This window comes from Quercus lobata, chromosome 12 (assembly GCF_001633185.2).
Source record: "Quercus lobata isolate SW786 chromosome 12, ValleyOak3.0 Primary Assembly, whole genome shotgun sequence".
Classification (NCBI taxonomy): Eukaryota; Viridiplantae; Streptophyta; class Magnoliopsida; order Fagales; family Fagaceae; genus Quercus; species Quercus lobata.
In genome coordinates this window covers 896,441-921,450 of record NC_044915.1, presented here as the reverse complement: position 1 = coordinate 921,450, position 25,010 = coordinate 896,441, and the positions used below count along the sequence as shown (strand labels likewise).

The 25,010-nt window shown below is 34.1% G+C and overlaps 2 protein-coding genes across 5 annotated transcripts; both read right to left on the bottom strand.

The window, feature by feature from the left end:
- Nucleotides 1–839: 839 nt before the first annotated feature.
- LOC115972425 (MOB kinase activator-like 1B) lies at nucleotides 840–13,805 on the bottom strand. Its single transcript, XM_031092711.1, has 7 exons — nucleotides 13,454–13,805; nucleotides 9,845–9,893; nucleotides 7,733–7,841; nucleotides 7,344–7,437; nucleotides 3,523–3,656; nucleotides 3,270–3,433; nucleotides 840–1,565 (listed from the first exon to the last, which is right to left on the bottom strand). Exons 1-7 carry the CDS (start codon nucleotides 13,474–13,476, stop codon nucleotides 1,491–1,493), a joined length of 648 nt encoding a protein of 215 aa, XP_030948571.1. The 5' UTR covers nucleotides 13,477–13,805; the 3' UTR covers nucleotides 840–1,490.
- A 4,361-nt stretch (nucleotides 13,806–18,166) lies between these two features.
- Nucleotides 18,167–24,981, bottom strand: LOC115972134 (cadmium-induced protein AS8). 4 transcript variants are annotated; one of them, XM_031092307.1, is made up of 4 exons: nucleotides 24,524–24,678; nucleotides 23,874–24,120; nucleotides 23,351–23,623; nucleotides 18,167–18,646 (listed from the first exon to the last, which is right to left on the bottom strand). In XM_031092307.1, exons 1-4 carry the CDS (start codon nucleotides 24,527–24,529, stop codon nucleotides 18,636–18,638), a joined length of 537 nt encoding a protein of 178 aa, XP_030948167.1. In that variant the 5' UTR covers nucleotides 24,530–24,678; the 3' UTR covers nucleotides 18,167–18,635. The 4 variants fall into 4 exon arrangements, with proteins under 4 accessions (XP_030948167.1, XP_030948165.1, XP_030948164.1 ...); XM_031092305.1 differs by lacking the exons at nucleotides 18,167–18,646; nucleotides 24,524–24,678 and adding exons at nucleotides 21,936–22,106; nucleotides 24,731–24,981; XM_031092304.1 differs by lacking the exon at nucleotides 18,167–18,646 and adding an exon at nucleotides 21,936–22,106 and having other exon boundaries at nucleotides 24,524–24,685.
- Between the last annotated feature and the right edge of the window lie 29 nt (nucleotides 24,982–25,010).

Below are 25,010 nucleotides of genomic sequence, written 5' to 3'. Positions count from 1 at the left end.
TAGTCTCTTATTTGTAGTAAAAGAAAATAAATTCCAACTTCTACTCATTTTTTTTTGCGAAACTATATTATTGGTCCCTGAAGTTTACCCTGTGAGCGCATTTGGCCTCTCAAGTTTTAAGTGAGCACCATTGGTCCCTAAAGTTTAAAAAATGAGTGATACTAGTCATTCGGCTAACTTCTGTTAAAAATAATACTTATGTGGCTAACGGAAAAGTGACGTGACATTTATAATTTTACTGCAGGTACTTATAAACTGACGTGGCAACTTAAGTGTCCTATACTATATCAGCTATTTAATTATAAAGTTGCCATGTAATCTTTAATTGGATTTTATTTATTCTTATGCCAAAAAAAAAAAGGATTGGCTTCAACCCCTCACTCTCTCCTCCCCTTTTTTCCCTTTCTTCGCTTCACCGTTTTCCAGTTTTCTAATCAAGTGGCCGGACCACCTCAAAGCCAACAATAATTTACTGGAAACTCTCTTAACAAAAATCCAGATATGAGTTGAAGAGAACCGCCTTTGAGGATACAAAGTCTTTTACGTAACTCTCTTTCTAATCTAAATTGATTGGCCGTAAATCCTCTCTTGCTAACGAGAGTAGTCTAGTGTCAGGAGCAAGAAACCAACAAATATTTTGAGAACAACAAAAGTGATAGGCAACAAAGATTCCCACAATGACTACCATTGGTTCATGGCAGAGAAAGAAAAAGGACCAATTTTTTTTCAATTTTTTTTTAAGGAAAATAAAACTTGGCTTTGAAAATAAGCACTACTGCAGGTTCTCTGAAAATTTGGCTTCTCCATGCTACCTTCTCCCTGGATACTAAAATCAACTCTAGAAACAATAGGCATAGCCATGTCAAAAAGTTTGATATAACAAGAAGCATTTTGAATTTGCTAGTCTTTAAGAAAATAGTAGACCAACAGCACTGAAGATGCGGAAGTTGAAACCAAGCCAACACTGAATAGTGGATTCTCAGAATCCTGGAAAGGCCAATAATTTAAAGGTCGGCCATAAACCCGGAGTCAGAGAGGCATCTGAAACCCACCAAAATCGATTCAAAACATGTTCTGCCATTTTTGCAAATAGTCACTCCCCCCAAGGGTTGCTCGGCTGCTTCATTTTCTTGGTCCACAAGGTGAAAATTTGAGAAATCAATGAATATAGCAAACGCACAGGATTTCAACTTAAATGTTTTTCAAGCTACGTACACATCAGCTGATGGCCTTCAGCCATTTTCACAACCGCAGTCTTGACACCGATGACTGCTCATGCGCTCTTAGAATTTTCTTGATCCACAAAGAGAAAGAATAAAATTAAAAAAGTGAGAATTGCTGGCATAGAAACACTTATACAGCACATTCACAGGAATTTGTAATATAAAGCAATTTAGGATAAACTCTACAGTCAGGACCGGTGTTTTTATTTTATTTTATTTAATTGTGTTTCCCTCGTATATAATCTTCTGCCAGGTATGCAGACCCCTTTAGTAAGGAACAATAATGGATTCTATAAGCTCTTGAAGTGGAGCCAGCTCCTTTCTGTCAATTAGCACAAATTCCTGCACAAAACCAGTGCAACAAGTTTAACTAAAAGCTTCATAATTAACTGATAAATTCTTACATGAAACAAAAGGAGCACTTTTCATCAGGCATACTTGTAGTAGAAATGAAAATATTGGGATTGGACTCGTCAATCGATTTATAAAAATTACACATTTGGGATCTCAAAACACATTTTGACACCTAAATAGAGAAATCAATGGGACGGCTTTTCCACTATCTATGTCCAAGATTAATGGAGGGTGTTAAGGTATTCCAAGACCTAAGGTTCTAAACAAATTGCTCCACAGAACCATGATCCAAGGAAACAAAGCTTTCAGTATATTAAAAGAACTTAATGCTCGATTATTTTTAACTGTTCCACAATTGCAAATCCTAGTGTAAAATGAACAAGCACAAAAAAGGAAGAGATCCGTTTTGACGTTGGTGCCAACCTTTGCAAATAATGCTTGTCTGAACACTTGTGCAGACTATTACTAAATAGGAAGTTGCATCAATCAATGATAATGCAACAAATTGTTGACTTCTTAAATATTATTTACGTCCCACCATGACAAATTTAGACTTCTGATGGTAGCAAGGCATCACCTAGAGTCAGTATTACTAGAATTTATCTCAAGACAGTAATATTTGTTGTAGTGCCAACTACAGAGGTCCAAAACAAGCATAAAGAAATGAGAGGAGTGATATATATATATATATTTAAATTTTTTTATAACTTGATAGTGATAATGGGGAGGAGGGATTTGACCCCTGGGTGTCTTTGTTGGAAACACCAGAATGTGCCAATTGAGCTACACGGCTCTTGGCGAGAGAATTGATTTTTAAAACCATATCCATCTTGTACAATTGAGTTGTTACAAAAGATTAAAGAATTGTTGCAAAATATTGAAATCACAACACCCAGGATTAAGAAATGTAATTCTCTCAACAAAAATAAAGAGTACAATATTTATGCATAACTTAAAATACACATATTATATACCCTTTTATTTTAGGATAAGACTTAGGTACAGTAGTTAGACGCTGTTTCTTAGATTTCTCTCTTAAGATTTTGCCCCGTGGCTTTTTTATCATGAGATGGAAATGTATTTTTTAGTTAAATAGCCACATGACAAAATCTTAAGAAGGGAATCTAAGGAACAACACTTAAGGTATTGTATATAAGTTTTGTCCTTTATTTTATTGGTAAGTTATACACCAAGTCAGTCATGAACCCATGAATGCCAAACACAAAAGTTCTAGTGATCCACAAGTATCATATAGTAAATTTAATCACATGTTTTAATAATGATATATAATTTTTATAATTTAGCCTGGTCATATCAAAATATATTATGTAAAATATTTTGGTGTAACTTAGAAATATTGCCTTTCACAATATATATATATATATATATTTTAATACGATTCAAAAGCATGATTAAGGGAAGAAAAAGGAGGCTTTTGGATCACCAAATGATCATGGATCAAGGTTCAACAGTTAGATTAGTAGTGATGTCTAACGGTTAATTAGTTTCACTTCTTTGATATTACGCAGACTGAGTGCAAATATTATATAGAGAATAAATTATGGTATCTCATTCAAGATCATGCTGATGGTCAATAGATACTAGTTCTGTAAATGAAACCACCATGGAACAGAGAACTCAAACAAAAGAATAATAAAAAATCATTCAATCATTGAGATATGGAAGACTTACACAAGTAAATAGTATAAAATGCTTGAAGCATGTATTTAGATGGGCCTCCTCCTTGAGGCTTACAATTTTCTGAAAGTGCGAGTGATAGATGTGGGCGTATACACGGAACAATCTTTTGAATATTGTCTTCACAACATCCTTGAAGTTTGGAGGAAAGGGTGCCCCTATGAAAGTTTTACCAGACAAATAAATATTAAAAAAAAAATGTTAGAGAAATAATTGAGACAAGGTACAAATAGTCAATGGATGTTACCAAGCTTTTGAGGAAAAATAGATTCATTATCAAGCTGGCCTTCAATCCAGTCCATTAAGAGTTCAACATATCTTGGAGCAGAGACCTCAATAGGTTTCTTGATTTTTTCACCATCTGCCCATCGATACTCATATCTGTAAAATTAATATGCATATCAGGAACAGTAAATCTATACTTACAATCATGCATCAATCGAGCTAGAGTTTAACACTTTTTTTTTTTTTTTTTCTTTCTTAGTTTATTTTAATTGGGGAGGAGATTAAAATACTACAGTCTCCCTTAAATTTAGGAGAAAAATCACAAACCTCCCATGAATTTTCAGAAATTAGCCAGTGTAACCTCCTCCCCTTGTAAGAGCAAGATGGAGAGTGAGATCATGAGTTCAAGACCCACTTAGTTAACTAATTATCAATAAAAAAAAATCAGCAATTAGTGCATAAATTGAGAAATGGTCCAAATTTTTTACTTATCCAAAAAAACAAAATCAGTAATTAGTACAAAAGAGACAATTATTTCAACAGAGTATAAATTGACAATCCTGCCCTTATCTTTTTTTTAAATAAAAAATAAAACTCAGGATTATGCTTCTTTTTTTAAAAAGCATAAATAAAAATGTATAACATGTGCATGGGGAATAGAGGTAGACATTAGAGATTTTGGGTTAAAGAAAAAGGTCCAAAAAAAAAGAGAGAGGAACTGGACTAGAGTGTATGGAAAGCATAAATTATAGGGGAGGTTTGAGTATCCATGTATTTTAGATAAATCCAAGGGAGATTGTTTACGCTATTCCTTTTTTAACAAAGGATAGAATAACCCTTAACCCAACAACTCCTATAACCAAGGTGGGTTGAACCCCAAACCTCCTTGAATGAGAGGAGAAGTACCACTAAGTTATAAGATTGTTGGTATGTATTTTACGAATTGGGATTAACTGAAATGAATTAGATAAAGCTGTAAGGCTGATACATCCATCCAACCCTCATAATATGACTCTGAAAAAAAAAAGGCTTCATATGAAGACCATAACTAAGGCCAATTTTACAGCATCTCTAAGGGGAAAATAGTATAAATACATTAATAAAATCCCAAAGCAGCACACTATAAAAGTATTTAGTTCAAAACTAACCTCCATTCTGTACAAGGGCAGAAACTAAATACCATTGTTGACAATAATTATTCTTGTTAGTTGTCAATTATTAACAAAAATTATAAAAAGAATACCTGTCAAAATCAATTATTAAAAAAAAATCAATAACATTTTTAAAAGCAACATTGCATGAATCTATTCTAGCCTGTGATGTACTTATACATAATTCTACCCTGTGATTTGCAAAAATAGACATAAGGGTCTTGCCTCAATACAGGGACTAGAGCCAAACACAGCAATTCCCAAAAATATGGAGAGGGTCATATGACTACAAGTGTGCTATTTGAGTCCATATAAGATAAAACAAATATATTATTTTTATTTAGGTGTTTGTATGCATAACAACAATAGATAGTAAAACAATAATGAAACTTGTTAGTTTTCCATAAGATGCACCATGCCCTCATAATTCAGTTCTTTCAGTTCCCAAAGATCAAATTTTTATACATGTCTAAACGAGTGTCATCTCCTCAAGTGTCCAATGTGACAAACTCTCAATAGGAGTAGTGTCATACAAATCATAGCTGTATGCTTTAATGTATCAGATACATTAAATATACTACCGCAAGATAAGTAGGTGTAGGAAGTCTTGTTGCCTAAGTCTATAAAGTTTTCAATATCCTTGAAATTCATCCACTTAAAATTAGATTTTAACCAGGGATAGGGGATTTCTTTTGGATTATTAAATGACACACGGTACAATAGAGTCAAAACATGATATTCTAGTAAGAAAAGAATAGATAGATACCCTGTAAACAAATAAGACTTATCAGCAGACTCTTTAACCTCTCTTTTTCCATGTAATGTAATCAGCTTATGTTCATTATTGAGTACACCCACATTATCTCAAAATTTTAACAATAATTTATTTCAAGAGATTTATATAAACATTTCATTCCATATCACCATTTAATCAGTTTGTGTCATTCTAGGAGGCAGGTTACTCAAAACATTGATTTGCTTGTAGCGTAAATCTATAGGCTTATAATATATATCAGATTGGAAAAAGAAAAAAATTATTTAAAAAAAAAAAATTCCAATGTCAAATATTCTGGTAAATGAATATAGGTCAACTGGTCAAGTGCACTTCCCCTCTGAACTATGATGCAGTTGCAATGTCCCTCCTAAAACTAAGCAATGATGAAGTGGGGTGTAATTATTTTGGAATGGTGCTTCATGTGTAAAACTGAGTGTGAATCACCCATTTCTACACTGTGCCATGGCTAGGGAATTGTGGTCTATGATCTTTCTCTTGTTTGGTGTTTTCTGGGTCATGCCTCACTCTATGCAGGAGATGTCTTCTTGGAGGGGGAGGTTTGGTGGGAGAAGTAATGGGGGGGAACTTGGAAAGGGGTCCCCTTCTGTCTCATGTGGTGTTTATGGAGAGAAAGGAATGCTAATTGCTTTCACATGTAGGAGTTAAGAGTGGCAAAGTTGAAATATTATTTGTTGTACACTTTATACAAATGGACTTCGATGTCATGTCTCCCATGTCCTCTATCACAAGGCTCCTAGAGAATCTGGATTCTCTTGAGTCTTCACTAATCCTTTGTAGTAGTTTCTATTTCTTATTTATTTTCACACTGTTTGTAGCTTTGCCCTATGTACACTTCCCATGTACTTGGGGGTAGTTTCACGTTCATACTTTTTTAATGAATTATTTACTTACCAAAAGAAAAAAAAAAAAAATCAGTTAAAGCACTTTGCCCCCTAATGTTAGAGTTTCCATCAAATTTAAGGGAAAATTCAAATTTTTGTTAGACATGATTTAGAAAATTTTGAATTTTCTGTCAAAATTGATGGAAATTATAACTGCAAGGGGTAAAATGCTCATTACCAACAATCATGATAGTGGGGAGGGGGGGCATTACTCACTCTTGAATTTTAAGAGGAACACCGCAACTGCATGTTAATGGGGGTGGGAGGTACAATTAACTCAAAAATATATATACAACACATCTAGAACCACGTCGCCAACAAAATGATCAGAAAAATAATCCATACCCATATTAGTTATAGCAAGTTTTATAGTAGAGGTCATGTTAGATGAGGAAATCAGTGATGTGGTAGTTTCCTGGGAAGCACAAGTAACATTGCTACACTAGTTGGAAACATGTGCAAGATAACTAAGGCAATGTGAGGTTGAAAGGACTTCAGTTATATATATTTTTTAATTAGTAATAAGTTTTATTGATATCAAAAAAGGGACACCCCAGCACACAGGGATTGTACAGGGGTCAACAATCTAGTACAAAAATTACAAGAATCAAGAAAAACAAGAAGAGAAGAGAATGATTGGTTTCGCAAAACAGACAACCAATCCAATAAAGTTCTAAAGAAAAATAGCTTGAGGTCAGGTATGGATATTTAAACCCGTGTAACTAACAAGAAGGCCAAAAGCTATTAATTTAGTTGGAATTTAAAACTTTTTGACACAAACAATTTAAGTGGGTGGGAGAGACCAACTTCTCTTTATATTATATGTTACTGTAGATGGATATGAATCCACCAATGGAATTATCCCAATTACTAGATGGAAAAGCTCCCCAAAAAATATCCTAATTGGAGGCAAGCTGAAAAAATCAATAGAAATTCACATTATTGAATTTCTATAAACTAAATGCCATAAAAGAAGATGGAAAAAAAAACTAAAGGTTTCAATATTATTACATACTTAGGGCCTGCAGTCATTGTTGGACAATTCTCATTAGTACAGAATTCTGTGAGGGTACCATAGAGCAAATTCACTTGGTTGAAGAAATCCACAGCTGAAATTGAAAAAAAAAAAAAAAGCAACCACATTTCAGATTTGAATCTCAAGCAAGAGCTGCAGTAAAGCAAAAATTGATTTGGAAATGTCTTTTTACATTTTAGCATCAGCTAAATTATTTAAAAAAACTACACAAATTAGAAAATACAGCAGAGTAACACATGAATATACTAAACCTAACAGATTGACAGGCATAAAATGAAGGGAAAACTCAGATACATTTAACAGGCTAGATATTCTGAAAATGTAAGTGCACACATGCATGCAAGAGAGAGAGAGATAGAAAGAGTTACTGTTGACAGCAAGCCACTCATTCAAGTCCTCCCCAGTAGGAAGTTTTACAGCCTCCCTTAGGTTTCCACTTCCTAGGGTGGCATCAATGTGCTTTCTAAGTTGTGCCCCCTGCATTAGAACAGGACAAGTATTGGTGCTTTCAGTTATACCAATAAAATAACAATCAGAGAATTGTTAATAGAGAGGCCATAGATTACAATTAACAGCAATAAGACAGATCTAAAGAACTAGACCAGAAGCTCTGGAAATGGAAACTTGATTATCATAACAAAAAGAATATCAAATACATGTTCTACATAGTCATCAATGCATTAAATATGCATTTATTCAATGCATTAAATATGCATTTGAAAAGGTACCATTGCATTGACTCAACCTTGTTTCTCTCTCCATTTTTTCCACTCAATTGTTTCTCAGCACATTTTAACCCGTAGTTAACTATTGGCAGCTGTATTTCAAGCACTTGATTTAGTCCAAACAAGGCCCCGATGAACTGATATGGACCAAACGGGCTTAGTAGGCAGCAGGATAGTCCTTAATGAAAAACATGCTCAAGCTGCAGGCCCCAAGTGGCTGATATTCACATAACAAAAAGGACCTGATTTCAGCTAATTCCTGGGATGTTTCCAGCATAAAAATTGGGCCATGGTCCCCCAACTCTGGAAATTGATTTGGCAGCAGAGAGGACTCTTTTGTAAAGGTTTAGGTCTTAAAATTTTTATTCAAATGGGTAATGTGACTGCTGATAAAAGCAATATGATGCATTCAATATGAAAAAGAAAAATATGCTCTCTACGTAGATATATATTCCCTAAGAATAAAACCCAGTGATATAAGGCATATCTGATTCGTCAAGGAGAGTTTTTTTTTTTATAAGTAATAATGAATTTCATTAAAAGAACTCTGAAATGGTTTCCAAAAGAATTACAATCTAAGATTTACAAGATCCATGAAAACTACTAAAGAATTTACAAGATATCCCACCAATTATAATACAACATTCAAACAAAGAATGCAAAAATATAGATTTCATCTCAACAATAGATCTCTCTACCCCTCAAGCATTCAAACATTCCTTTCTCTTCAAATTGTGTGCATAACACACTCAGGATTAGCATTCAAAATATGAATATAAGTATGTCAACCATAAAGCCCTTTACAACAAGCATAGACATTTATCATATTCTCTTGCATCAACCAATAGATTTCTAATACAGAACATACAAAGAACCACATCTCATAGGAAAGTGAACAGTGTGTAGCAACAAGCGATCCAGACTCGCAGCTATATGATTAAGTTTTATGTATAATTTTCATTTATGAAATGAAATATGTTTCTTTCATGCTTTATCATTATTGTTTGTGTAGCTGTAATTTTTCTTTATTTATTTATTTATTTTATATAGATACAATAGAATTCTAACCTATAGCGTTAGCTCTATAATGATTGCTCTTATCATTAGGCCAAAACATCAATCGATTTTTGGTGTAGGCATGGTTCGAACCCCAGATCTTTTATTCAACAAAAGACTTTACCAATTAAACCAACTAAAACCCACTGTATAGCTGTTTTTTCTCAGTAATTGGAGATTTACTCTTTATTAGTTGTAAATAATTATTACACTTTTGCTTATTTGGAAACGAACATCCAACAATTAAAACCTATTTCCAAAAGTGAATTTGTTCTTACATATTTTGAGCCTAAAATCAAGCAAAAGTATGGATCATCAATAACTCAGATGACCCACATAAGTCTCCCATATATATATCATGATACTTTCCCCTGAATTAAGAAGCCCTAAACAACATGCAACAACAGCCCACATATAGGTATGAACACAAGAAACTCATTATCAAATTATATAGATGGAATCATGGAATCGTCATTCATGTACATCACTTGTTTGTACATATATAACAGTGTAGTGTAAAAGAGAATACATAAATACATACATACATACATATGTGCGTGTGTGTGTGTTTGTATTAATTTTTTTCCACCTGAATGGGAGGTGAACAAAGAATTCTGGATTTTCCAAAGGGGGTTTTTATTTCCTATAAAACCATAACCAGCAAGAAAGAGATGTGACTAGATAACAAAGGGACTTAACCTTACTCCCAGAGGGTGCACTCTTCTTTGGGCGGAATGTCCTTTGGTTTCTGTTTACAGAAGAATTACAAAGAGAATATATATCAGCAAAAGAGGTGAAACACATGGTTTTATAAGGCATCAATAATATAATTAAGTTTAATGTATTAAGCAATATTTATGAACAGCACAAAACCATGATCTTCACAACTACAAGAACACACAGACCAGAGTAGCAAGAGAACTACATATGGAAACTTTGGCTGGCATCAAGTCAGGTAGAAATTTGAATAGATACTCATGCCCAGCAACAATAATAATTTCAAATTAAAATAAATAAATATGTACAAAGAGTCTGAACAAAACTTCCCAATGCATTCTTGACACACTCTATCATAAATTGACTAGCTTTGGGACAATACATTTGTATGCTTTGAACTTCACCGTGCTTCTCATAATGAGAGGCCCTTGCTCTAGATTATACAAGGACCCACTACTAATTTAGTAAATAGAAACCATTATACACACAGCTTACCTGTCCAAAGTGTACCATCTAATTTTTATAAAGCAAAAGCCTACTTCCTTTTAGTTTAGAACCAATCATTGAGCATATGTATATCTCCCCTATATGTCCAAGAAATACATAAAGTCATCCATATAACACTGCCGTCACTATGCAATCAAACTCTCTCTAAGGATCTCATAATAAATTCTTAAATAGTAGTGATGTCCTTCTCCCTTTACATTCATACCCAATCATTGATTTTAATTATTTTTAAATTTACACACACCCCCAATGCGTTTTGAACCCAAAACCTTACCCTCCAACCTTTGTTATGGGGAGAGAAGGTGCCCTTTGAGCTAGAGCTCATTGGCCGAACTTTTTTCTCTCTCTCTCTCTTTTTTTAATGATTTACATTTAAACCTAACCACAAAACAGATTTTCTCTACCAGGGTGTGTTGCACTGTTGGATTTTGTAAGAAGTAACCACTAAAGCTTAGCAAAGGCAGAGGAAGTGTTTCATGACGAAGTCACTCTTCTTAAATTCCCCGGAATCCCTTTTCCATTGTAAAATATAAAAAAATAAAATAAAAAAAAGGATGCATCCTACAATAGCTAGGCTATTACGTGTATCACAGAGAATCATTCCTATACTAGAAAGGAGCAGCCAGAAGGGCTTCTTTCTTAAAGAGAAGGAACAGAAAGAGAAGCCAAATGAGAGGCCTAGCCAACTACACATGTTTATCTCTTCTAAGTAGGATATGCAAGCACAACATATTATCCAAAGACTTTTTTTTTTTTTTTAATTTTTTTTTATCCGTATCCAAAGACTTTTAACTGACTAAAAATGGAACTTTTTTTTTTTTTTAATAAGTAAGAGAAAAATGGAACTTTTTTATGTGTCAATATCAGATAGATTTCCCATGACAGATTTGATGCAACTTACAATGCACAAGTTTTTCATTTGTACTATTATATTTAAACTTTACAGAGGTGCCGCCAGAGGAAGCAAGCCCTGTCCTTGGTGCCATATCTTTCAGGAAGTTACATTCTGAAAAAAACAATAGCCAACTAGCTCACCAATTGAGCTGTCATTTATTTATATCTAGCGGAAATGCACCAATTGCGTATACTATTTATTTTTCTGCTAAGCAAGATTGTAATTGCACAACATAAAATTACTTTTAAAAGAAGTAATTAGGATATAAAAGAATGAGGCTACACATCTAGTTCACCAAGTCAAACTATCATTTATTACATCTAGTGGAAAATGCCCCTATGGCTTAAAAATAATCAGCATTATCTATTAAAAATACATCATTTAAAAAATGCACATCACAGACATTTTGAACAGTCATTTTTAAGATGCAGACAAGAGATGTCTACCAGCAGAATGGAGATATCTTCATAAACAGCCAAATGCATCTGAATCCATAGATGTGAAAAAGTAAATTAATTTTTGAAGAAGCATATCTACCAATTAGAAGATGGTTTTATTTGTTCCATGTTAAAAAACCAAGTCTGCATAAATAGTAATCTAAAGGATCGAAACTTCTAGAAAGCGAATACTATTACCATAATCAGTGCTTTCTTTTTCAGTATTTGAAACTTTTGGTCATTGTGAAGACGACAAAAGATTCCACACACACACAGTTTCCCTTTCTTCTATGTTAGAGTGAAACCATCACATCTGTTCCTTTCTAATAAAGGAAAGATTCTCCATCATACATGCAACATGTTGACATAACTATTATCAGGCATGTTTATTTAGTTTTTATTAATGGAAAAGGAGTGAATGGAAAGTTTTTTCATGAAGAGCAAAACTATTATGCAACATTTTGTTCATTTTTTGCAAATAATCAGCATTGACTTCATATGAAATCCAACAGCACAATGCACTCATGACGTCAAGGGGAACTCCCCTCTTTAGAGTCGTCTTTGAATACCCAAAATTACATAAGATAAAATTACCTATTTAATAGAAGATCAAAGACCAACAACTAAGACTGAAATAGTGAAAGACAAATTCATGAACCTCAATTTAAAAAACTACCATCACTCAAATTCTGAACCATATTCCAGCCAATGGTCACTTTCCCCTTTGGTTTCTCTTTCCTCATTTCTGTATTTCCGGTCTCTCTTTTTTTCTTTTATTTTTTATAAGTATTTCTGGTCTCTTTCTTATAACTAACTAACTTCCCACATCTGGCAAGAGCCTTGTAACTCAACTGGTTGGAACCTCTTGGTGTATCCATGACATCCAGGGTTCAAATTCCTCCCCTGTTGTATCTATCGTATTATCAAAAAAAAAAAAAACTTCACGCATCTATCCACACAGGTTCTTTTATCTCCTATGCATGTAAGTGTCAAAAGCCTTGTAACTCAATTGGCTAGCACCTATTGGTGTTTTCAACGGAGACATTTAAAGTTCAAATCCCCCTCCTGTAACTATCAAATTATCACCCAAAAAAAAAACCACAAGCATCTCGTGCTCAATTTAATGCAAAAATCAACTGTATAATGCCAAAATGGAATGTTGGTTTGGATTTTGGGCTCATTCAAGAAACTATGTATGAAATCAATGCAAGTGAGCCTGCAAGAAATGTAACATAACCAATAGAAAAATGCCTAACAATTATTCAAATGGAAAACTAAGAAGCAGTGAGCCTGCAAGAAATGTAACATAACCAATAGAAAAATGCCTACCAGTTATTCAAATGGAAAACTAAGAAGCTTCTATTTTGTGTTAGTGTTTTTGCCACCAAAAAAAAATCCATGTACACAATCTTGATGGTTGATACTAATAATTAAACAAAAAAAAAAATGCAAATCCAATGAAATATTGTAGATGTGGATATGGCATAATATGAACTAAGAAATTGACCAAATAATCAAAGATCATAGCTTTTTGAACCCGTTTGCAACTGCATACACATACACATGCCTTATAAAAGCCGAAAGGGTATCTAAAAAAATCACTAAATCTTCAAATAAAGTAACCCAATAAACAACAGAACTGCCATAAAAATTAAATCCAAAAAATAATAATAATTTTGAGCAAAATAAACAGATAAGAATTAAAATATTATATTCTAAAAAGAAAAAGAAAAAGAAAATTAAATTATATACCTGCCCAGACCAAAGAGACTCATAGCTAGTGCGAGAGATTAGAGATGTTGTTGAGGCTTGATTGAAAAAGAATGTGATTGCACAGTCACTGACACTACCCTTCTTTCTGGTTTCTGGTTTGGTAAAATTTGGGTGATATTTCAAACTGGTCCCTCAATATATTCTTATTTTACGTGGGGGGCCCCAGAGAATGTGATGCGATATCATGCAATGGTTGACCACCTGACTCCTTGTACTGTTTGTCTTTGTCCTACCGTACTTTACTGTAAGCAAAAATATGTACATGTTTTGCAAGAATGAAGAGAGTAAACATACCAGAAAAAAGAGAGTTTTTGCACAAAAGTATCTGCATTTTTTTTTTCTTTTTTAGCCTTCAAAACTAAGAAGGGAAATCATGGCAAGCAGGCTGGTTGGGTTCTAATCGGGTTTGGATGAAAAATTGGTGATCCTAAACGGGTTGGGCTACGACTTTTTTTTTTTTTTTTTTTGAGAAAATGTTGGGCTACGACTTGACTAGTATTTTTCACCTTCAAAAAAATAAAAATAACTGTTTGGAATCAACTTATAAGTTTAGCTAATTCGCAGAGAAAAAAAAAAAAAAATTATAAGTTTAGTTTTTAGTTTCTTTTTTTAATCTTTTATGTACAGTTTTTTAAAACCTCACTTTTTTCTTTTTTCTCACTTTTTTTATAAATTTTTTCAAGTTACAAATATACTTTACCATACTTTCGGCAAAAAAGTTAAATAAATATCCCCAAAATGTTGAAAATAACAACATGATAAATAATATATAAATTTTTAGCTTTACAAAATTCACCAAATGATATCATCACCATAAAAGTTAGGTGATTTTCCATTAAATGCCCAAAAGAATGTAGTTTTGAGTTTTTTTTTTTTTTTTTTTCATACATAAAAAAAAAAACTATGGATTTTTTATTATTAAAAATTAAATAAATAAATAAACAAAAATTTTAAAAGAAATTAATAAGTCTCCATAATTCTAGTATCATTATAGGGCGACAACGATGCATTCCTTTAACTCTCATTCTCTTAGATATAGATTTTGTTCCTCTTTGAGACAATAAAAGAGATTAACTCACTTGCAGCAAATAAGACTAACAATAGCAATTATCTTATGAGTTTAATTGCAAAAAAAAAAAAAAAAAAAAAAAGAAGGATTTAAGCCAATATTTTTAACCTTTTAGCACACCGAACGATATAAAGATGTTTCAAACTAAATTACTTGATGCGATCAAATTTATATTGTAAACTCAATTTCTATAATCTTATTGCTTTGTGGTCAAAGTCAAACTATAAAGAAACTTTTTTGCGGCTGCTATTTGCTTTAATGTTGTCATTATCTTTGATGGATGACATTATATTACCTTTACATGATTAGCATTTGTAGGTATTTGCTCGATCCTATGATATGATTTTTTTTTTTTTTTTTTAAAAAAAAATTTAAAGGGCTAGGTCATGGGTCACAAGGGTTGACCCAACCCGACTTGGAAAAAAAAAACCTTATCAAGATACTGGTCAACTCCAGGTTTGAACCAACCTGGCTAGTCAGATCAATAACCCAGTGAATTGGTACCTAAACTAGTCTAGTTATCTAATTTTTTTTTTTTTTTGTAAACCAACGCTGAAATAGATTAAGTACTAATAAGTCTGTTACAATAAAATTCGGCTTTGTCAAAAGCTAGCAAATCCTCCACCACAGGTGGTGGGTAACTAGTTATCTAATTGAATCACTTATACATTTGATTCGGTAAAACCCAATAAAAGTGTAAAATTAAATGGCTAAAGTTATACAAAAGACTTAGACCTTAATGGCCTGTTTGGAAGTTTAAAAAAGAAGGGAGAGTAGAGTAGAAGGAGGGAAAGTAATTCAATTACCTTGTTTGAAAATTTTATAAGGAAGGAGGAGGAGGAGTTTGAAGGGGTTTGGAGGGGTTTTAACCACCTCTAACCCTTCATTTTTAATTCCCCCAAATTGGAGAAATTTGGGGGGAGAGTAGAGTAGATAAATTATTGACTAGATGAATTTCCCAATTTACCCTTTCTAAATTAATAATAGACCAATGTTGCAAGTCCATTTTCAAATAGGGGTAAATTTGTCTATTTTAATCATTTCCTCTCATCTTCATCCTAATTTTTAAAATATCCAAATAAGGGGAAGAACTAATTACTCCCTTCCCCCTTATTAATTTTAGAAATATTCAAACAAGGTGGAGGGGAATCATTCCCCTGTACTCTCCTCCCCACTACTCTCCTCTACTCTCCTTCCTCTCTAAACTTCCAAACAGGCCATAACTAAGATTAAACATTCAAATCTTTTAACGCTCTTTCTAACAAAATGTAGTTACTGTTGCAGCACTTTCTAGAACAAGAATTGCCCCCACAGCTTAAGGCAAACGGACGTTCGTGAATCTTGTTTGACCCTAATCGTTTTGATATAATTCAAAACATTTGTTAACAAATTTTTTTTAATCTCTAACAAATATATATAATATATATATACACACACGTAACAGTTGCATTGCATGAACAGCCTTTTGTTAAATGTTCAGAGATATTCATGGAATACCAATGGACAAGAACATATTTTGCAAAATCTCTCTATCTTTTGCTTCTCTCTGAGTGTTTTTTTTTTTTTTTTTATAAAAAAAATGGCAACTTTGGGTCCCAGAAAAGTTACAGAAATAGCAAAAGTTCACCCTTACAACATTGATGATGATGATGACCCTCACCTCCATGAAACGCGACCAAACGAAGCTCAAGCTGGTAGGATATATAGAGTTGGTTTCGTTTTAGCTGCCGTATTGGGTGTATTAACCAGTGTTGGCTGCTTGGTCGTCACCATTATGTGGTTCACGCTGAGACCACGAAGCCCTACGCTCTGGTTCAACTCTCTATCCATACCCACCTTCGTCTCCTCCAACTCTTCGTTAACAGCCAAATATGATGTGGGTTTCACCTTCAAGAACCCAAACCAGATTTGGAACATTGTGTTAGGAGGGATTGAGGTCATCATATTCTACAAAAAGCCGTATACTCTTGCGACCACAACTGTTAATAAGGCCATCCATTTGGGGATGGAGAAAGAGAAATTGGTGGAAGCAAAGTTTGAGGAGGGAGAGCAATGGTACTGGGGAGAGTCGATACTTGAAGAGATAAGGAGGGATTTTAAAGATGGGAATGTGAGCTTCCATCTCAACATAAGAGCTTCGGTTGCATGCCATGGTTCAAGGTGGGCGTTTTCGTCGTGGAGAGAAAATGGAGCTAGCGCTGTTGTATACTCTTGTGTGCATCTCAAAGTTGCCTTCAATGCCACCACTGGTGATGGAAACTTACTAGGTTTTCTGCCTAGGCAATGCTATTTACGTTGATGGTAATCTTATATTACACCCGGTCCCTAATGCTGTTTTTTGTTTTTCACGAAAAATCATGGAGAAACAAAAATTCGAAAATATCTTAATTTTCTATGTGTGGGATTTTTTTTTTTTCCAATTTTTTTGAGTATGAAGTCTTATACAATAAGAAAATTATGAAGGGAAATATTATTCTCCATTTTATTTTAGAAAAACATTTTACTATAGACATAAATAAGAACGGATTGAGTTTGTAGTTTGAGATTGCGTTGATCGTATTCAACTCAACATAAGATTTCTGGCCTACTCTACTCTACTCTACTCTCTTTCAATCCAAAGATTCCAAACTGACCATTACTTGTGCGGCACTTCACCCAACCAAGGTGTTATACAAAGAGTAATGTTTATTTTACACTAGTTTTTTGAATTGAAATCGTGACTTGAAATCACGATTTTAGTGCAAATAATGTGTGTACGGTTGTTTGCAACAACCGCTATGTACTAGTATTTATCCTTATATAAATATTTAGCTAGCTCTTGTGATAATTAGTGACAACCTAAACTTTATATTTTTAAGAGAGAATTATTTTGGTGCATTTGCGGCTTAGGTGTTAGGAGTGTCTTTGTACTATTTTTGTAATCTCCCTAAATTCTTAGTGAAATTTTTTTTTCATTGTCACCTATGGACATAGATCCATGGCAAACCACATAAATCCCTAGTTTTCTATCCTTTGCATGTGGTTGTGTCTATTTTACTTTTTAATTTTCTTCAATCATATTATTTGTTTGTGAGAACTTTCTTAAAAACCCGTAATAGTTTTTACAATTAAGCTTAAGTGGGAGTTTTTCTAGTGATCCTTTGGTGCAATAAAAGGAACTAAAAAAAATGTTGTGTCTTTTTAATACAATATTCTTTCTTAGAATGTTTATGTCCCATAAAAGTGAAAATCTATCTTGAAAGTAATTTTTTCATATATAGAGTGAACATGCATAGTTAGAGAAAACGTTTTTTATCCATGCTTTTTTATCTGGCTCCATCCAAGAGTGAAGAAAGCTTATTATCTTTTAAACTCTAATAAGTATATAATTAGTATATAATTGTTGTTTAGTTTAATATTAAAAAAATACATTAAATATATATATATATATATATATAAACTTCGTAATTCAAATAAAAAATATACTTGATAACAATATTTCATAAAATGAAGTTCATCTATTATGATCTGCGTGGTAAAGATTTTTTAAAAATTCATTTGCAATATAATCCAAATAATCTACCAACTTGAATAAGAATATCTAATAGAACCAATAAAATCTTCCAAGCCATAAATGATCCAAAAAATTTAACCAATACAACTACAAGAGCAATTTCTATTATAAAATATGAAATCAAATAAACAAAAAGGTACATTATCTTTATAACAATTGCCCCCAGCTAGCCAATTCTTGTTTTAAAAGAAGACTCTTCTGCCAACTCAAATTTTTGGGGGGGGAGTTGGCCGCATGGGGGTATATGTCTATTCAATGAACGATTAAACTGTGTGAAAAGTTTTGTTTAGAAAATGCTAGTCTAAATCTCTAAGATCCTGTTTGAGACTCCACACCAAAGTTTGAGTAATTCCTCCTCCTCGAATATGAAAGCTTGTGAGTAATTCCCCCTCCTCGAATATGAATTTCACAATGATGTTATGCTAATTAAAAACCTGACTATCAACTACCAAGCTATAACAATTCCTATGCAGACTTCGTGTGAAGAATGTACAGCAATGGTATCCTTGACAATCAACTACCAAGCTTGCTCTTCACAATCAGCCACTTCCTGTCATTATAAGTTTATAACTGAGTCAAAAACCCTGTAACTTTGCTAGTTAACACATGTACGCTTAGGAGAATCTAATAAATCTTATTTGCCTTAAAATTTCTATCACTCTAGAGGGCATAAGCAGATTTGGAAGTTGTATTTTCTGGACCACTAGTCATGATTACTCTGTTACTATTCTTGATGTGTGCCTGCCAACTGATAATAAGCAGTTGATCAGTTTATTTTTTAAATGAGTATGCGGTTACAGGTAAGCCTCTCTCTCACATATATAAAAGTAGTAAGGTCTATCGCCTATTGTTACTATCTTGTGAATTGAATTCATATTACTTCTACAGCATTTTGTATATTAATGGTGCTTCTTGGCTCTCGTTTAAAATTTTTTTAAAAAAAAAAAAAAAAAAAAAAAAAAAAAAGGACACAAGCATTTGAACTCATTTTATCACAGTAATTCATGGTCATTATCCAACCCTCTTAATCCTGCATTGGTTTTCAAAACAAACAAATTTTTCCACCAAACTAGGTTCGAGAAATTTCCTCCAAACCATGGGTGGCACCCTCTAAAATAACCACGTGTCATTATGTGATTCTTACATGACTTTTTAATAAGTTAAACAAAGTAGCCTTAGTTAACCTCCAAACTGTAGATGAGACAGCCTCCTCAACCCAGGGTGAAACCACCGTGCTTAAGTATCCATTTGCCTCAGCTTAATTTATTCTACAAAGGGCATGTATAGCTTTTTAAAGCATCAACTTTTTCAAGGTACAACTGTAATTTATTAATTTTCAAGGTACAACTAAATAAGATGATGAAAATGAGCTCATCCAAACACACACTTGGAATAAATCCCACTACCCAAACCATCCTAAACGACATCTCATCATCATCACAACCATCACCTCAAAACCTCTGAGAGTCTTTCTTTTCCTCACATGTTTGATAGGGGAGATGAGACTTTCTTAACTCATGCCCAAATTGGTTTTCAGCTCTAATCCATTCCATGCCAGCATCCGTTCTCACCAATACCATCACATTTCCTCTTGAGCACGTGCATTCCCCAATCAAACATTAAATAAAAACTTTCTTAACTCGTGCCCAAATCGGTTTTCAGCTCTAATCCAATCCATGCCAGCATTTTCCTTTTTAAGTCTTGAGCACGTGCATTCCCCAATCAAACATTAAATAAAGACTTTTGGTCTGTTTGGGTTGAGGGGGAGGGAGGGAGAGTAGAGTAGAGTAGAGTTGGACTAAAATTAGCCTATTTTCAGCCAACTCTACTCTACTCCCCCTCCACTCCCTCTCCCTACCCCCCTCAATCCAAACGGGCCATTTCTTAACAATTTCAAAAGATATCCCCCACATCTTCTAAAAGGTTAAGTGGACTGATGGGTGGGTCATAGTAATGATTATAATGATCCTTTTTTTTTCCTTTTTTTGGTATTCTTTTCAATTCTTAGACGTCTAGAGGGTCCGAGACACCAAATTTGAAACACTCCTCTTCCCCCACCCCGCGCCCTCTCACACCACTACTGCATTCACTCTTTTTTTTTTTTTTTTGGGTTATTCAGATTCAGATTACCAGTTTATATACCAATGATCTAACCTAAGTTAATGGTTGAATTTGAAATTCAGGGGGAATGGAGTCATGCTACTTAACTTGGTGACTGTAGGGTACTTGAGTGAAAGCCTTGAGATGTGTTAAACAGGACTGCTGTGCTCCATTGAGTCTATTGGTTGAGTTAATGGATGCAACTAGACTGGAAAGAGTCTGAGTCAAGAAGCTTAGGGATGCAACTTTGGATGCTATCAAAGGAGGTAGCCCAAATAAGGATTTGGATGAGTTAGTGAAGTGGCTAGATGACATCAAAATATGAAAGGCAAGCGATTTTTTTTCTTCATTTCTTTTTGGAACTTTGGGAATGATTGCATGCACTCTTGGTGGCAGGTGAATGGACCTTAAAACGAGAGAGAGGAGGAGGACACGAAAGCAGAATGTGATAAGACTTAACAGCGGTTATTCTATCAAGTCTACTAAAATGTCATGCGAGAATTACATGCCCCAGTAACACACAGTTTATTTTAGAGAGTGCCAACTAGCAGTTTGGACAAAATTTCTCCAACCCAGTTTGGAGAAATTTTTTTCCTTTCAAAATTACAAAATCAACATTGGACCAAACACTTAAAAATGACCACACAACACACAAAAGGACAAGACCAAGGTCATAGGTCACCAATGACAAAACCACTTTGGATATACCATAACCACTTCCATCTGACACACTATCAACAAATATCCGCACCACCATTTTTTTTTAACACATCCACTCTCTCATTGCTAGTTGGATGGCTGCCCCCATCACCACTGCATTCACTCTTCCAACCAGCTATGTAGACCCACACCTCACCAATTCCAGAAACACATTTACAAAATCATTGCTTTAAGTTCAAGGAAGTACAGGAAGACAACCATTGACACCTTTTAGCAGAGGAAATTGGTTGAGGAGATAATCATCAAAATCAATGCGTAAAGTTATCTGTAGAAATGGAGAACATGAATCAAAGGTTTTCCTGAGAACATGGTAGGCATAGAAGGTCCGGGTTTAATGGAGCAAATCTTGACCATGTCTTTTTAATTCTGGTTTATAACTTGCAGCGAAGAATGCAGCTCACACCCTGAAGATTCTAACTGGGTTTAATAGAGCTGTTGGGGGTCAGTTCCAGGTATCAGATAAAGCATTTTGTTGATAATCTACAGGGTTATCTTGGAGAGAGAGAGAGAGGAGATCTTGTTTATGGGCAGATTGGTTAAATTTAAATTGTAAAATCTTATATTGTGACATTCAAAATGTGAATTGTGAATTGTTGGGTGAATGAATTAGGTCTGATCTGAATTTTGCTATGCTAGTTTACTGATTGAGAATTTACCTATGTGATATGTTTAAAATACAAATACAACTAAGAATATGAGTCACACAAATAAATAAATATCCAGGAATCCAATCCACAACTGGTGGCTGTAGTCGATGTATGGATCTTTGTCATATCACTTTCACTTTCACTTGGTTCATAGAATCCAAAATATATTGAAAGAATTGATAGTAGGCATTAGATTTGGGGTGATAACAACTGAGTTTTCAAACGTCCCTTTGACACCACCACACTGTCGTCACCTCTATCATAATTCACTAACCATCACCACCACCATTATGGTAATGACAACCCACTACAATCATTTCCAACACCCAATCACATCATAGGAATAATAAATCACTATGAATACAACTCTGATAAAAAGAAAAAGTCATCAAAATCAACCCATAACTTCTTTCAAAATGTCACCAATTGTAACCCATTCTTATTATCAAAATCACAAACCACTGCCTCCAAGAATTTTGAAGTTCAATTGGTCAGAGCACCGCCCTGTCCAGGCGGAAGTTGCGGGTTCGAGCCCCCTTAGTCCTGACGGATCCAAATCCAATAAAAAAGAAAATACATCAATTCATCTTATCACCATAATTACCATCATCACCACCATGACTGCCACCTATTCATGTCATGTTCAGCTGTGATCACTGTACAACAAAGCAGGGTTTGCATAAAGGGTGGAAATAAGATAAACCCAGATATCAGCAGCTAGGTCTGCTTGGAATCGGTACCAAGCAGGCAACATAGAATCCCTAAGAATGAACACCTAGGGTCAACTGGAATCAGCACTAAGCTGTTGGAAAATTTTCAACTGAAGTTTGATTCATCATACAGTCTCCATACAATTACAATAGCATGCTTATATAGACTACTAGGACTAAACTCCAATCCTAACTAACTTGGATCAAAGCCAATTATTTACTAACGAAAACAACCTTAACTCTAGGAAATTAAATACAACAACCAAGCATAGTCCCAAAACTCTTAAGAAATTATATAAAATGCTAAAAACTTAATTAGATAAGAAGACCTAGAATAACAGTGAACAAACCAAGAGAAAAATATATTTGACTCTAAAATTATATAAACCAAATTAAAATAAAATTGTCTTTGCGCTCCTTGAATCACTTCAAATCTAAAAGTAGATTATTTTGGCTAAGTAAGAAGTTTCCTACTTTTCTAATGCATTTGCCAGGTATAGTTGTACTCAATACTCAAAACCATTAGCTAAAAATGTCTTCGGTAAACTAATTGGTGGGACCAAAATATAAGAACCTTTTAACAAACAACCACACTGTTCTTAACTCATCAAATCACTTTATTTTTAAAAAAAATTTCTCAAAGATATCAACTAAAAGAGGCCTAGTTTCAAACCAACTTAAGGAAGATCCTAAAGGGAGTAAAAAACGACAACCATAGAATTTCATTTTTTTTTTTTCATCTTAGCTTCTTCAAAACTATCATGGTAAAAATTATGGAAGTCAATATTGCCAAAAACTACAAGCAAGCGTATAAACACAAGAAACATTCACATCAATAGCACTGTAACAATATCTACAAAACAAGGAGGAATTAATAGTTGAAAAACTCTGAAAAGAGCGTAAGACAGTTCCAAGACACCCCCACCCCTCCCCAACCAAAAAAAAGGAAAGAAAAAAATATATAAGAATCATATGATAAATCAACCTAAACCACTTAGTAGCACCAATGCTATATTCACAAGAAAATATTAATATTTTCAAAATTACAACAAACTCAATTTGCATTTGTTAGCTAACCTTTGCGAGGGTGGAAGAAGCGACCACCAAATGTTCCTAAACTTTCTGAAATAGACCTAGTAAAGGCTGGCAGCTTGCTGTTCCTGTCAAATAAATCAAACTCTTTGTCCGAGCAACATTTCTGCTTAAAGCTAGAGAATCTTCTATATGCTTCTGTTTGCAGACCAGAGATGCGAGGTGCAATGTTATTCCAGCCATCCCCTACAATATCTTTCGTGACAAGACCACTAGAACGGGCTAATTCCATTGCACCACTTCCTGTAGCCATAACAGCTAGGAAAAGAATGTATTGATCAAGCTTTTGCACTCAAGAATCAATACTACAATCCTTCACTCAGACAGACACATGCAAACATTAATATCAACAAGGTACACATTCACAACTGAAAATCCAGGCAGATTAAACATGATGTGTTTATGTTTCCCAAAATGCATAAGAACAGCGTGAATCATCCTTATATGCAAAGCAACTGATAGAAAATGTAGCATGGGAAATGGTTAAATTACAAATTGAATACCATACCATTGTAAGGAACTTCATAGAGGCCATTTGCAGGTAGGCCAATGCCAAAACCAACCAGAGTTATACCAACGCAAAATCCAACACCACAGCCTGAGCCAACATAACCAATTGCCTCAGGGCCAAAACCAGGGCCCCATCCAACACCACAACCAATGCCTATTCCCATGCCCCAAAAGGCTCCAGATGTTGGATGCACAGGGTTCCATCTTTCATATCTCCTGAATACCCCTTTAATAATCATTAGGACCTGAGATGGAAGATAACAAGGAGATGTGGTTGACAAGAATTTTTCGAAGAACAATAACGTGTATTCAATAATATAAAAATCAGTGTTACATCAATTCCACATCTATTACTCAGTCATATGAACTAATCATGTGGTTATTTTTAAGGTCCTAGAATCATATGAAAAAACGTGTGTCTAAAAGGGTGACTTAACTTTAATTTTGTAAAGCAAAATGAAATAAACCGCTATTGCAATTTATAGAAATTGCACTTATTTCCTTTTTGATAAGCAAGCAAAAAAAATTCATTGCTCAAATTGTACTGACAAAATTGACAAATTCTCTACTGACTTAGCCCTTGATATAAGTGGGCATATTAAAGCAACAATGACACCCATCAATTAATTTTTCAACCATTTTTCATACTTCCATTCAAAAACTTTAGTGCAATTTGATGCATGAGCTTCAAACTTTCCATTACATATGCTCCACTTAAAATGTACTAGCAAAACGTAAAGTACAAAAAAAAAATGAAAATTAGGCTAAGAATAAAGAATAAACAACCAAAGCACATAATACCCAGAAACAGAAAAAAGAAGTAAGTTAAAATTAGAGGTCGTAGTCGTAGATTACCGTAAAATTGTGGTTCTGCAGATTTTGTCTTTCTCCTGGTCCGGCTCTGCAGATTTTGTTGCTGAGGCTGTAAACAATTGTACACTGTGACCCAAATTTTCAGCGTCAGTGGTATATGGGCTTTCCACAAAAAAGGCCTACTTCGGTTGCCTTGTTTACCCACAACCACAAGCCCAACCTAGAACTGCATTGCACTGGTATTAATATTATTGAGATGTTCAAGTCCACTCTCGACCCAAACAAGAAGAAGTTCAAGCCCAACTTACTTAAGCTTTTGATG